Raw genomic sequence first — 13,584 nt, 5'->3', positions numbered from 1 at the left:
TATTTTAAGTGCAAGACCAGAGACCCTTCTGTGTGCATGAGAGGCTTCACTGTCATTGCACTTTGGAAGACTTTAGTTTTCTTTCACTTTTATTTAGTTTGTAGAAGAAAAGTTTTCTCTCACGGTCATATCATATTTTATATTCTTATTGTACTATAAAAGGGCATAACGTCTCGCATGTAATAGTGTGTACATGAGTATTGGAGAGCTGTTAGCTTCAGTGTTGGTCTAAGTGATACTGACAGCTACACTCTTCTAAGTGTTTTATTAATGAGAAATTGCATAAATATTCCAAAGTTTACTGCTTTATTTTGCCAAACGTGCACTAACAATATGATTTTCTGAAGCTTGAAGTAGGAGTTTGAACTTTGTTGCTTCAAAAGCTTGTAAAAAAGAAAAAATAGCATTCGTTTTCTTTGTGGCATTTATGGCATACAATATTATAAGTCTTCCACTTAGGTTAAAATAAGACATCAGTCTTAGTAACCTCAATCCCTTATATAATATCTTATTAATATTTCTTATTTCACTACAAAATACCTTTAATCTAATGGAATTCCTGTTTTAACCATTTTTGCTGTTTTGTAAACGGCAAAAATGGTTATTCATAGTGTGGCTGAATCACTTTCAAAACTTTTAGCCATTTTGTTTAGTTGCAATTCTGTGTAATATGGTAAAGAACACCTCCAATTTGTAATTTAAATTATTCTGTTATAAAACCAGGAAATGAGAACTGCAGGGGTCCAATCACTAATTAGATCACAGAATAAATGCAGCTTCAGCTTAGTCTGCATTTTAACATTATCGGAATAGGTGGAGTCATAAGGATCTTGAAGATTTAGTCTGCTACCTTAATTGTTTTGGTGAAGAATTTAAGAAAGAGTACAGACTTCTATTAAGGATCACAGGCGTTCATGCTTTTGTGACCAGAACTATCGGTCAATCTTTTTGCCCTTGAACGCCTAAATAGACTGCCACTGTTCTCACAGCACAGCGACTTTGTCCTTCATGCTCAATTCTATTTGCCTCAGTATTTAGTATACTTTATCTTTGATGTTATTTGTTATAGGCATCTCAAAAGTACAGGGTTAAGCAATTGAACCAAAACTAATACTCTTTTCAAATTGACTGCCACAGTTTTTCCATCCACTTGATGTAAAATAGAAGGGTTCAAAGGGTGAGGATTAGCATGCTTTCTGTTTCTTCCTCTCATTGGCCTGTAAGGCTCATGAGGTTTTCTATTGAGCTTTATAAACCACTCCCAGCATGTTCAGATGAACATATTCTTTTAATGATTCTGAATTGTACAGCTCCTTTGTGTCTTGTCAATATTTAATTGCATTTTTCTTTAAAACTAAAATACCACAGCCATTGGGCTGATTACAGTGCTAATCAATTACCACTTGCATGGGGTCACAAGAAGTGATATTTTTATTTAATGATTTTTTTAGTCGTTGTGCTCCATCTGTCTGTTTGGTGTAGTCCTTGATGTCATTATACAGTCTTTATTATGGCCGTGTCTTTCAAGTGTGTAATTTCACTCAGAAGAGGCTATAGAATAGTAATGAGTTTGCCAGAGTTTGGGGTATTTTTGTCGCTGCATCTGAATGCATAGCTTAATTATCACATCCTCTCTCATGGAAAACATGCAAGCTGCAGTATTTGTTCTCATTATGTGTCTGGAGGAAAAAAGGCTCACTTTAAAAAGGTTTTTTCTCTGCAATTTTAAGGGGGACTTCAGGTAATTGCCTTTGGCATCTTCTTCTACTCTGCATATGATCAGAGGAATTTGGCAAATATTTTGTCCGCCTTGCCCAGCAGAATAATCCATTTAATGTTGAATACATGGTTTGCTTTGTTTTAAAACATTCATCTTGCTGTGCAAAGTAGCATATAGGGCTCATCACTGAAATTAGTTTGGTGGCATTATCCCTAGGCTGTGTATAGGCATACTGTATGTCAACATCACAAAAACGCCCTCCGTAAAGTTTCAGAAGTTGGTAGACAAGGCAGATGTTAAAACCAGAAGTGCTAATATACTTTACCTAATGTTTCGAACATAAGAAAAAAATGTTTCTGAAGCTGTTAAGGTCTAGGTTCACCTCCAACATTCACAACATTATTATTTGGGCTGAAACCTCTGTTTAAACTGTACGTTCTGATATAAGTAGTTTTATCACTGTGTTTGCAGTAGGCCTACCACAGAGTGAGAGAGGGAATTCTTGTACAGTGGAATTCAGAGTGAATTGATTTTTGACACTGCACTTTGTACAGCTGGTAATGATTGTCTCCTGGCATTAGGCTTGTGCTCCATGGACATCCTTGTATATATTTTATACGCTTGTAGATTCTAAAAGTGCTTCATTGTGTGGTTGTTTTTTGTGTGATTTGCAGATCAGGAGTACCAAGGATGTTCAGATCAGATCATAGTCCACAGCTCTTATAATTTAATGGAGCTGGGAAGAAGAGATTGTCAGACAGCACATGAGCACTGAAAGGTGTGAAAAAAACAAACAGCAGGCTATCAGGCTTACTATGTATTCCCATTCTTATTAGCAGTTTTTTCTCAGTGGAAATTCAGTGTTTTTCTTCTTCTTTACAACATCATTCCTGTTCCTTGCAAGGAACTTTTAACCTTATCCTCTTATCCATGCTCTTTGTGCATAACATAATGTGAGACAAGGTCTAATAAACAAGCCTCCTTTCTAGTTATTTAAGGAATGAAAATATTTTTTAAGAATATCTAGTCTGCCACATGTTAAGCACTTCACAGAGCGCATTTGATATTATTGTTTCTGGTACAAACTATTTGAAAACCTATTTGGACCTCAAATGTGTCTGTCAGCTTCTTTTGTGGTCGATACAACAGCTTCACGTGATAATTTCAATTAGGGTGGCACATTGTTTCTGAAATTGAAGTTTTTAGTCTCACTGTCTACAAACATCATATAACCTTTAAGCTTTATTTTGAATGTGGTTGTTGAATGCAGTCGTATCCACTAGCCTTAATACATGTACTGAATGCATTTAAATTTCTAAATACTTACAGACTGACTATTCAGTGCCTGGGAATAGGGGATCAGTGTTAACCAGAGAATATTGTTTTAAAACACAAATCAACTTTCCAGATTGCAAAGAGAACAGCTTGTGATTTCCAAAAAATGTTTGTCACTGCCCTGCACTGGATTGGTGTCCATCCTGCCTTTAACCTGTTGCTTGTCAAGATCCCACATGATCCTGTAATAGATAAAAAGTAAAAAAATGGATGATTGGTAGTTTGTTACTGTGAATTGGTAAGTAAATTGTCATACAAGTATATCTCTGTTTTCAAAAAAGGAAAAAATGACATATTTATCCTTTGGTAAGTTTTTTGGTTCATGACACATGTCATATTTATTTTATTCAGAATGTCTGCCTGTTATGAGAGCATTTAAGGGATATCTTTTCTACTCAAAACAGTTGAAAAGATAAAGCAAACTTAGCTATTGTTAATTAGCTGTTCGTTCCATTCATTTCTGAAAAACGTACTGCTGATTCATTGTGTATGCTTTATTCTCTCGTGATTTTAGGAGAAGAAAGACAGTGGGGTTCCTGACAAAATAAACATGCAATTAGATTTTCAAATTAATAGATCGACCTTAGGTTTATGTCATAAAATAGGTGCTTTCAACTGAAAACCTGCATAAGTCATTCCAAGGATAGGGAGTATTTTCAAAAAAGCTCTTTTGAGAACAAGGAATCATTTTGAATTGTAATGGAGTCTGAAAATGTTCTCTCATTCAGGGAAATAGACCTTTTGATGCTGCCAACTTAAAGGAGAAAAGTATTGTATATTAAAATTTTATGAACCTTTAATCTTTTGCTTTGAAATGTTTTAAAATGCAATCATTCACATTAACCAAAACATTAACTGAAAACCACAACAATAAAAATTGTTAACAGTAACATGTTTTGAATTTACAGCTAAACTCCTGGGTCTAGTGAAGTCTTCGATACTGTTTTAACTGTAATATTTCTTTCTTTAACCAGAAACTCCTTCTAACTGTAAGTTAATGACAACTCATCACAGACTTGTATCACCCCAGCCTCCTAAGAATTACCAGTTGTTTCAATGTTGACATTTTTTGTTAGTCTGACAAAATTCAACATAAACTGAAAAATTCTACAATAATGGTTCGACCATGAAGTTTTTTTGGAACAATAGCTTGAAAGGGATTTGCTCTCTTATTAAAGCAGCTGTATCTATTTTTATCATTCCATCCTTCAAATTTATTTGAGGAAAAAAGGCATCTATATACTAGTGTTTACTGCTGTGTTTATTGATTGATTGTTTAGTGTGTTGATTGCTAGTTTTATTTGAGGCAGATGAGCAAAATTTGATTGTTCATTCATATAACACTTCATCACCTCTAATCACTGCACTCATGAACTATGTAGCATCCAGTGAATTAGCACATTTGTTGGAGTTTCAGCAATGCTCTAATACCTGCAATATTTAGAAAATATGAATCCAATATTTTGGCTGAAGCATAGAGCAAAATGGGTAAATAGCAAAAGGTGATTAAATTAACTTTCTTTCAGTGGCTCCCAGATGGATACACTAGTAAAGGTGCTAGCTCAGAGCACAGGCTGAGCCAGGCATTGTTGGTTCAGGCCTGTTGAAGTAGCTGCCTGTGACCAGGATTACCCAGCTGGTGGTGAACAGTTGGCTGAGTACAGCCAGGACTAGATGGAATTTAGTTGGCCAAGGTTTCTGCAACTTTCTGAACAATGGCTAATCCAGGGACCTGCCAAGCCCCTGTGAGGTGGCAGTAACTCTGTTAAGAGAAATGCTGCTCCTCCCACTATTGCAGCCTCTCCTGCAGGCCTGTGCTCGCACTGTCTCATATGACAAGTGGGTGTGGTAGGTGAGCACATCCTCATTCTCCCTGAGCAGTACAGGTACTATAGTGGGTAAGTAGGTTTGGTAACTCCTTTTTGGGTGGATATAAAAATTAAAAATAACTGGTGATAGTAAGGAAAAAGAAAACTGCATTCCATATTGAGGTCAACTGGCTTGTTAGCAGTCACATTTATTTATAAAGATATCTGGCTGAATAAAATTAATGTGGATAAATATGTGAGGGCAAGTTTAAATTCATCCCCCTCACATGCCTTTTCTCTTTCAGACCTATTTTAAATATTTGATGGGGAACTGCTGTCTCAATTTCTCAGAGTGGTTATTAAATCTTGGCAACAAATTAAATTAATTCATGGTATCGCAAAGTTTTACAAATTCTGTATTAACCACAAAATCATGAACATTGTGAAAGTACTGAATGGTTACCATGTTGCCACGGGCAATAGTGATAGTTCACGCAATTGTGATATGAAATGGCCCTTCCTGCTGACTAGTCTCTGTAATGACTATTGTAATGTGATGTACTGTAGGAGCAAATAAGTATAGGTTGTACAGCAGGCATTTTGTCACAGAAGTGTTCCAATGTGATCTGCAAACAGAGTTAACAAGTAAGTTTTATTTGTCAATTCGAGAGCAATTTATATTGGATTAAAAGAGATGTATTTACAAACTTGCTTATTTATACAGTAGTATAACAGGGCCACTTCACCTCACCAGACGTTTGGTTGCCTCATTTTGACTCATATCTTCGCATACCTGGAACATGGTCTATTTTGTGATTTAAATTGGAGTGTTAACACATTTTTGTGTACTTTTTACTTTCATTGTGGTTCGAAATGCATTCATCAATGTTGATTTTTTCTAACCCCAAAATATAAAAAATAGCAATGCAGTTCCCCCTGTAAAAGCAAACCAAAGTTCTGTGTTATAAATGCCTCTGACCAAAAGGTTGCCGGTTCAAATCCCGCGGCCGGCAGAGGAATCCTACTCCGTTGGGCCCCTGAGCAAGGCCCTTCACCCCAACTGCTCCAGGGGCGCCGTACAATGGCAGACCCTGCGCTCTGACCCCAAGCTTCTCTCCCTGTCCCTGTGTCTGTGTCTCCCTGGAGAAAAGCTGGGGTATGCAAAAAGACGCATTCCTAATGCAAGAAATTGTATAGGGCTAATAAAGAAACATTAACAAATGTGTTCATTTCACTCTGCCAGGGCATGGTATAATAAACTAAATTAAGCGAACCCCTAATCAGATCCACAGAGTAATTTCCCAGGAACTTAAATGCTTTATTTTGAACCATGTTTATACTGTACAAATTCACATTCAACACCAGTGTTTCTAACTGTGGAGATAGGCTTTGGAAGAGGTTACAACTATTCTCCTCTTAAGACACGAAAAAGCATTAATAGAAAGAGTGGAAGCTTTCAGGCAATCCATAAAGAATGAGATGTTTAAGCTCTCTGTCCATTTTGACCTTTTACTCTTTCTTCTCCTGCATTTCACTGTCGGTTTGTGTCAAGGGATTCTCAGACCTTGTTACACAGTCTGTGCTTAGAACAGTGGGGGAATTCAGTATAGTTGAATAGTTATAGTTGGCCAAGAAATGGTATCAGAAAGAGGTGTGAAATTTAACTTTAACAAGTAAACAGTCATAAAAATGTCAGACATTTTTAAAAAAGAGAGAAGGTCATTCGGCCATGTAGCCTGTTAGTAGTAGTACTGTAGTTAGCAACTAGTTGATCTGAGAACCTCATCCATCTATTTCTTGAAAGAAGCCAAGGTTTGTAATACACTAATCTTGTAATGTAATCATAACAGACTTAAATCATGTATTAGGTGTCTTCTGACATTATGTGTTGTTCAGAAAGCTCCCTTATAAAAGCATTTCACAGAATCATATTTTGGATGGCCTGAATGCAATAACATAACGTTAATACAAGTGATATACAAAGCCATCTATCCAGAATGTCTCGTTTTTGTAGTCAATAGATGCTGCTTACAAGTTCACTTTACTCTGTGTCTGTGAGCCAAACAATCATTACATTAAGATGTTATTTTTTTACATACTGTTGTCAGAAAGAGAGAATGAATATTTCTGCTTGAAAATGGTTATCTTTGTAGAAATTGTACCTTATGTTCTCTTTCTTTTATGGGAGTAGCCAGTTAACACTGTCTGTATATGTTATTAACTTGATTTCTTTAAAAACTACTACAATGCCATAACTGGAATAATTTAATGTTAAATTAAGCATGTAGACACACACTTTTGGGTGGACGGACCTTTTTACTTTTCAGTGAGAAACATTTTGATTCTTAGTAGTTAGAAGTGAATAATCACTGCTCTCTTCATTAAAAATATCCTTTTAGACCACTTTTCCCTTTATGTTACAATTCTAAGATAACAGATGTCTGTTCTTGACCTCATATTTTATTGAAATGAAATCTTTGGCATGAGAATCTTTGGAATTTGCTTATACCTTGGTAAATGCTTCATTAACCCATGTGGTGATAAACCAGTTAGATGGTTTAGGTACTGTATGTATGAGTATCATACCAGGTAAATGGATGTGGGGCACTTGTCTACGTAAAGGCTGCACGTCTCCCCATATCTGCACAGATTGGTGACAGGTGTTGTCGTTTCTTTTCACTATCTCAAGCCGTTTCACACTTGAAGGTTGTGTTCCCGGTAAATCCAGTACTGGCTTTGGGGTTTAGGAGAAACAGAATTAAATGACAATGATGCGCAGAATGGCCTCCTTTCATTTGCATTACATTGTGAAAGCAAGCAGATTATGAATTACAACAAGTACCTCATTTGTTTTAATGACAGAAAGCATCATTTGGGAATATGTGGATGCCTTGAATTATTTTTGGTTATCGAAATACTGCAGCTAGGGATAGCATGAACACTAGTGCTAAACTGCTAAACAAAGTTTACTCAGCTTGTAAGGCTGTATCACTTTGTGCTTAGTGAATGTGTCCACATCACAGAATTGCAAAAATATGTAAGAAATATTTTTTCACATGGACAATGTTTTAATTGAAAGAAATTGTTTAAATTAAGAAATTAAATTAAGAAATTAAATTAAGGTAAGTTGGCACCAAAGCAATTATGTACTGCCATGTTTAGCACTGCTTTTCTGTAAAAAAGAGCACATCTTTTCAGTCAGAAAGGCAAACTCCAAAGTAATGTACAAACATTGTGAAAAAATATTATAATAATGGAAGGTTGGACATATACTTGCACAAGCACTGTGCTGGTGTAGCACTATTTAAAATACTCCAGTGCAGTCATTTTTATGGCTATAAAAAGAAACGTGTTTCCCAGGAGATGGGAATCCTGCCAGAGCAATTTCATTACTTTAAAGAAACTCCCTTAATGGTGATGAAGATTTAAAAAGTCAGGTATTTCATACCCTTAGGGATCATTTTGTCCAAATTCCTTTTTCATCCTTATTCAGTACAGGTTTCTGTTTCAAGTAATTCTTTTAAGTAATGGACAAAAGCAGAATATCTTTTCAATACAAATTGTTCACTCTAATATTATTTACCAAAGAAAATGTACTTTTCAGTTTTACTCAGAACTATTGGTAAAATGTCTCAATGTGAAGTTAAGATAGAATTATTAGGTTATAAAACAATATTTCTCTTCTTTCTAGTTGCAGTCTTTTTGAATGATTTAATATTTAAATTATTAATATGAAAATGAAAAAGGGAATAAAATACAGAATAGTATAACATGCAAAAAATGAGTCATTTTTGAAGCTTCACATGAAGATTTTGGTGTTGGATATTTTTATGATTCTCAAATATTTTTTTCAGAGATAATACATTCAGTTGTTTCAGTATTTATAAATTAAACAGCATTAGTGCAGTCAGTCTAACAGCAGAGGGATGCCTGACGCATCACTGCATTGGAAAATGAAGAAAAAAACTTAGCCAAGGCTTAAATCCAAATAAGGTGGCTGTTTGTGGTTGGTTATAACCACACATACATCATCATCATTGTTGTTGTTATTATTATTATTGATTGTTCTTGTTATTAATAATATTTGATTCTTTTAGGTTATTTATTTTTTGTTTTTTCTTTGGTCTTCAAGAAAAGGGAAAAAGAAAGATCTAAGGATGTCTCTGTTCTAGCAGCTCAGATCCTGCCTCTCACTTATTTCAAGTTCTGTCAATTACCCCTCTCTCATACCAGTCCTGTGTCAGCACCCTGGGGCGCTATTCTAATGAGGGTGCGGTGTACAGAACTGAGGGACAGCGGTGCACTCCTCTGAAAATCAGCCACTCACCTGCCTTCCCTCTCTCCCTGCCCCCCAGTTCTTTCTGAGAGACACAGAGAGGAGGCTCTTTTATGACTGGAAATTGTTATTTTTAATAGTATCAGACAGCTGGTGGTTAAATATAATTAAACATTATATAATTATTACATAGGTAAAAGTAATAGGTTTATTCCATGCTGAAAAGAGAAGAAAGGAAAAACAACATTTCGGCTGTGGAGCCTTCTTCGTGTGTCATAATTATTACATAGTTGAATCTGGAAATGTTAGCATTCAGTTCTCATAATTCTTGTTTTTTCCATTCTATTTTCACTTATGGAATTATATTAAAGATGGATACCTTATTCTGTGTGCGCTACGATTAGAATTTCCCCAGAATCAAAGGTTTTGATTTTCTTCTTATTTTCCATGAGACCTTCTGTGACTTTACTGTCTAGTATTTTTTGGTCCAACCATTATTGGTTCTTATGCTCACTGCCATTTTGGTTTCTTTAGTGCTGCAATGAAGTTTGTAACCTACAGTAACATTTTAATTTTGGGGAGGGGATCTTCTCTTAGAGCATACACTTCTTCCAGTTGTCTAGGCTTCATGCTACAGGTTACAATAAATTATATTTAGATAGTAATATCTAAAATACTTGCAAAACTATGTCTAAACAATCACTTGTTTCCAGTGTCCTGTTCATAGAATGTTGTTGCAGAACTCATGTCTTTTACATTCACAAAACATACATAGTTTCACAAATTCAGTATTAGCATTTAGTTATTTCTAATGCTATAAAGTTGTTTCAGTGTAAAACGTTTTCAGATCATTTATTGACTTTTCTTTGCCAGGTAATACATTCTTTAAATGTAGGCTGTGTAGCAAAATACAATATCAAACGTGCCTTTTATGTGTTTTGAAATTGAAGAGTTCTGACACTAATAGTATTAGTATTGATTGCTTGATATATGAAAATAATGACAAAATTGCTGCAGTTTTAAGAAAAGCCTATTTCCAAAGTTTCTTTTTTTCTAAATTAGTTATGCTTAGACTCCACATGAATATATAAACCAATCATTTGCTGTCTTGAGAAACATGATTGGAAGAAGGAATATTTTAGCACAGATTAAGGATAGGAGTGTTAAAATCATCTGATGTTGGAACTGTTGAGAATGTATTGTTTCATTACTTACAGACATTATCAGGTTTTTCTGAGATTTCAGTCTTATTTCATATCACACCTGCATTGGTCGCCTGTTAAATGCAGAATGATTTTACAGTTGTAACACTGTATAAACCTCATTAATGGTCTAGCTCGAGCTATATGCCTGAACAGTTACAAGAGAATATTCTCCATGTGTACCTTCCCTTTATGAATACACATCTGTTGTCAGTACCTAGGCCTAAGTTTCTTTCTGCGGGAGATAGAACATTTTGCTCATTGCATTCAGATTCTGGAACATACTCCCATAGATATTTGAGGAATCAAAACCTATTGATATTTTTTGTTGATGTTGGCCAAAAAACAGCTTCCATGTCCTGGCATTTTATTATAGTTAGAATGTATATCATTTTTCATGTTACATTATAATAGCATATTATAATATAAAATAATATTATGTTATTTTATACAATAAGGTCAATATGAATATCAGCTCAAGATAATTCCTTTTATCTTCAGCTAGATAAATTTAACAAGTTAACATTAATTGCATCTGTAACAATTAATTCTCTGTTTTACTTATAAGGTTTGTTTTTTTCCCTGATCAGTTCATGTCCCCAGCCAAACTGCCATGGTTCTCAGTGCACCAACACTGAAATCTTGTCCTAACTCCCTTCTGCGCTGTGCCTTCTGTATTCCTGCACAGAAAATATCTTGAAAGAGCGTGAAAAGACTTGGCCTTACCTTTCTGACTTGACAGTGAGCTGCCATGTCTTTTAGCCTCTGTTACTAGTTTTCCCAGACTTTATGACGGCCTTTTCCCATGATACCACATGAAATTTGGTGTCATAGTTCTGAAGGGATGTCTCCGTTTCAATTGAACTATTTACTGGTTAACTTTGTTGTTTCATTGCAATGGATAATTTTCCTCTCACTCCCACAAATGCCTTGTCCATGAAATGAATTGTTCATTTTTAATGAGAAAAAGACCTTTAAAATGGCTACAGTTAACTGTAAGAGGAAATATATTCTCTGAAAATCTAGGGAAGGCTTACTGGGACCACAGCAATGAAGACTTCTCTTTCTAAATAAATAAGTAAAGGTCAGCTGCACCTCCACAGTGAGCTTTAATTAGAACTTTGTACTCCTGAGTTCTCTCAGACAGCAGTCTGGGTCATTGACAAGCAGTTATTTCTGACCTTTAGCAGAAATGTATTAGGTGCTTGTCAAGTATGTGTGCAAGGAGAAGGAGTGAGAGGCAAACTAAAGAGGATGCTATATACAGCTGTTGTGTATTATGTATGGCTTTCTGTTCAAGTATAAATTGAATAATAATAAACTAATATATTATAAGAAGCTTTTATTATTAGCATTAATATGTAATATTAGAAACTTGTGAAATTAGAATGATCAATGGTAATCAAAAGGTAATAGTGGTGTTTATATTGGAAATTATTGGCCATAATTTAAAACTTCTGGTGAGAATATTTCATGTATAGTTACTCTCAAGTAGTAATTTTTCTTTCATTATTCCCAAACCCACATCTTTTATTCCCATGTCTGCTTCCTCAAAGACATAATCTATGTGTTGTTACTATGTAATCCTATTAACCCAAAATTACAACCTCTTGTTGGTGTTGGAATGCATTCAAAAGATGAACTCCTCTGACATGCTCCGTATTTTCAGATGTCTTTTTTAAGAAAAGTCACATTAATTGCTTTGCTTAAGTGTTGTATTCCAAAGTGACATTTCTGTTAGGTTAGCTTGTAATCTTTATAAAACATCCCATCTATCCCTTGTGGACGATCCTGTCTTGGCATGGATTCTTGAGGACTTCTGCAGATTGGTGTTTTCAGACACCACAATAAACTTAAATGGAGCACTGTTGTTGACTCAGTACCAAAAATAAACACTTTAAAAAGGTAGCATGAAAGCTAAAATATACATGAAAGCACTTTTCTTTCAAACCATCTTTACTTTTCTTAAGTCCATAGAAAGAAAAGAAGCAGTCGCTCCTCTTGGGATTCTGCAACTAAATCTTCAATTCTTTCTCACTCCTTTTTTGAACAAATAAATCAGTTTATTTTTATAGTGAATGGTGACAGTCTCAGGTGGTCAGTGAAGAAGACACAGAAGCTTAGTTTATCAGAGAGACTGATAAAACAGCAGAAGACTCTTGACATTCATCCCAGATTTAGGCAAAAATGTCTTAAGTGAAAATTTACTTTACCTTTCAAAAGCTTTACTGGGTATATTTATATATGGAGAGATTTCAATTATATAACCATTTTTTTGTCTTCAGATCCCAAACCTTGCCGATGGAGTGCGAATTCATGGAGAAAAGGTGACAGAAGCTCTGAGGCCCTTCCATGAGCGACTGGAGGCTTGTTTTAAGCAGCTGAAAGAGAAAGTGGAAAAGCAGTATGGGGTCAGGATACTGGTACGTTCATCTACAGGCTGCTCTCATTCTCCAGTAGCTCAAGCAGCACGTGAATGGACTGGCAATCTATTGTCTTGCTGGAATTGTGATTGGTGTATAAGGGAAAGAAAATGCAGTGGATTATGCAGATCTCCCTGAGCATCATTGGGGGGAGGGTTTCCTTGCCTTCAGAGGCTGAGCCAGAGCATGGTGTTCAGCAGCACTTTAGAGATGAAGCATCTTTACTACTAAGTGACTCAGAGACATTGATTCTCTCTGAGCTGTAAAGATCTCACTGCATTTTCTTGGCAAACACTGAATATCCTCGTATAGCTCAAAATGTTACGTTCTCTGTCTCAGTCAATTTCCCAACATAATCTTAGAAATATGGATCTCCATGATCTGGTGGGGGGATTGCTTTCAGTAGAGATGTGTGGTTTGATTGTTATTTTTAGATAACAAAATTAAACAGCAGAATGAAGGAAAGATCCTGGCACAGCTCTTTATGTGACTGTCAACTTTACTTGTATTCTTAATTATTTATAGCAGCTACCTTAATTAAAACAATGAGATTTCAGAAGGCTGAAATGATCAAATGACAGATTAATTAACATATTAATACAGTTCTTTGAAATCTGAACCAAACTCCTTATATATTGGCATCACATTTTTTCAAGGTTTTAAGATTTTATGACTTAATCACAAACTTGTACAATTGCATAATTCTCTTAGGCACCCTCTTCCATCAGTGCTCTGTTGTGCCTAACAACAAATTAGCCTTCCATTTTTTTTCCTTTAGTCGCATTGATTTTGTTAAAGTTCAGCTGCTAGACTTCTGGGA

At 35.4% G+C, this 13,584-nt stretch overlaps 1 protein-coding gene across 4 annotated transcripts in view; it reads left to right on the top strand.

The window, feature by feature from the left end:
* dock1 (dedicator of cytokinesis 1) overlaps positions 1 to 13,584 on the top strand; it is a 309,108-nt gene that overhangs the window by 286,137 nt on the left and 9,387 nt on the right. For all 4 annotated transcript variants that reach the window (XM_088635091.1, XM_088635093.1, XM_088635092.1 and 1 more), the window contains exon 47: positions 12,627 to 12,764. In XM_088635091.1, coding sequence (XP_088491217.1) covers positions 12,627 to 12,764 — 138 coding nt within the window. The remainder of the gene's footprint in view (positions 1 to 12,626; positions 12,765 to 13,584) is intronic.

The sequence above is a fragment of the Lepisosteus platostomus genome, chromosome 6 (genome assembly GCF_059453375.1).
Source record: "Lepisosteus platostomus isolate fLepPlt1 chromosome 6, fLepPlt1.hap1, whole genome shotgun sequence".
Taxonomy (NCBI): Eukaryota; Metazoa; Chordata; class Actinopteri; order Semionotiformes; family Lepisosteidae; genus Lepisosteus; species Lepisosteus platostomus.
This window is presented reverse-complemented; position numbering and strand designations above follow the sequence as displayed.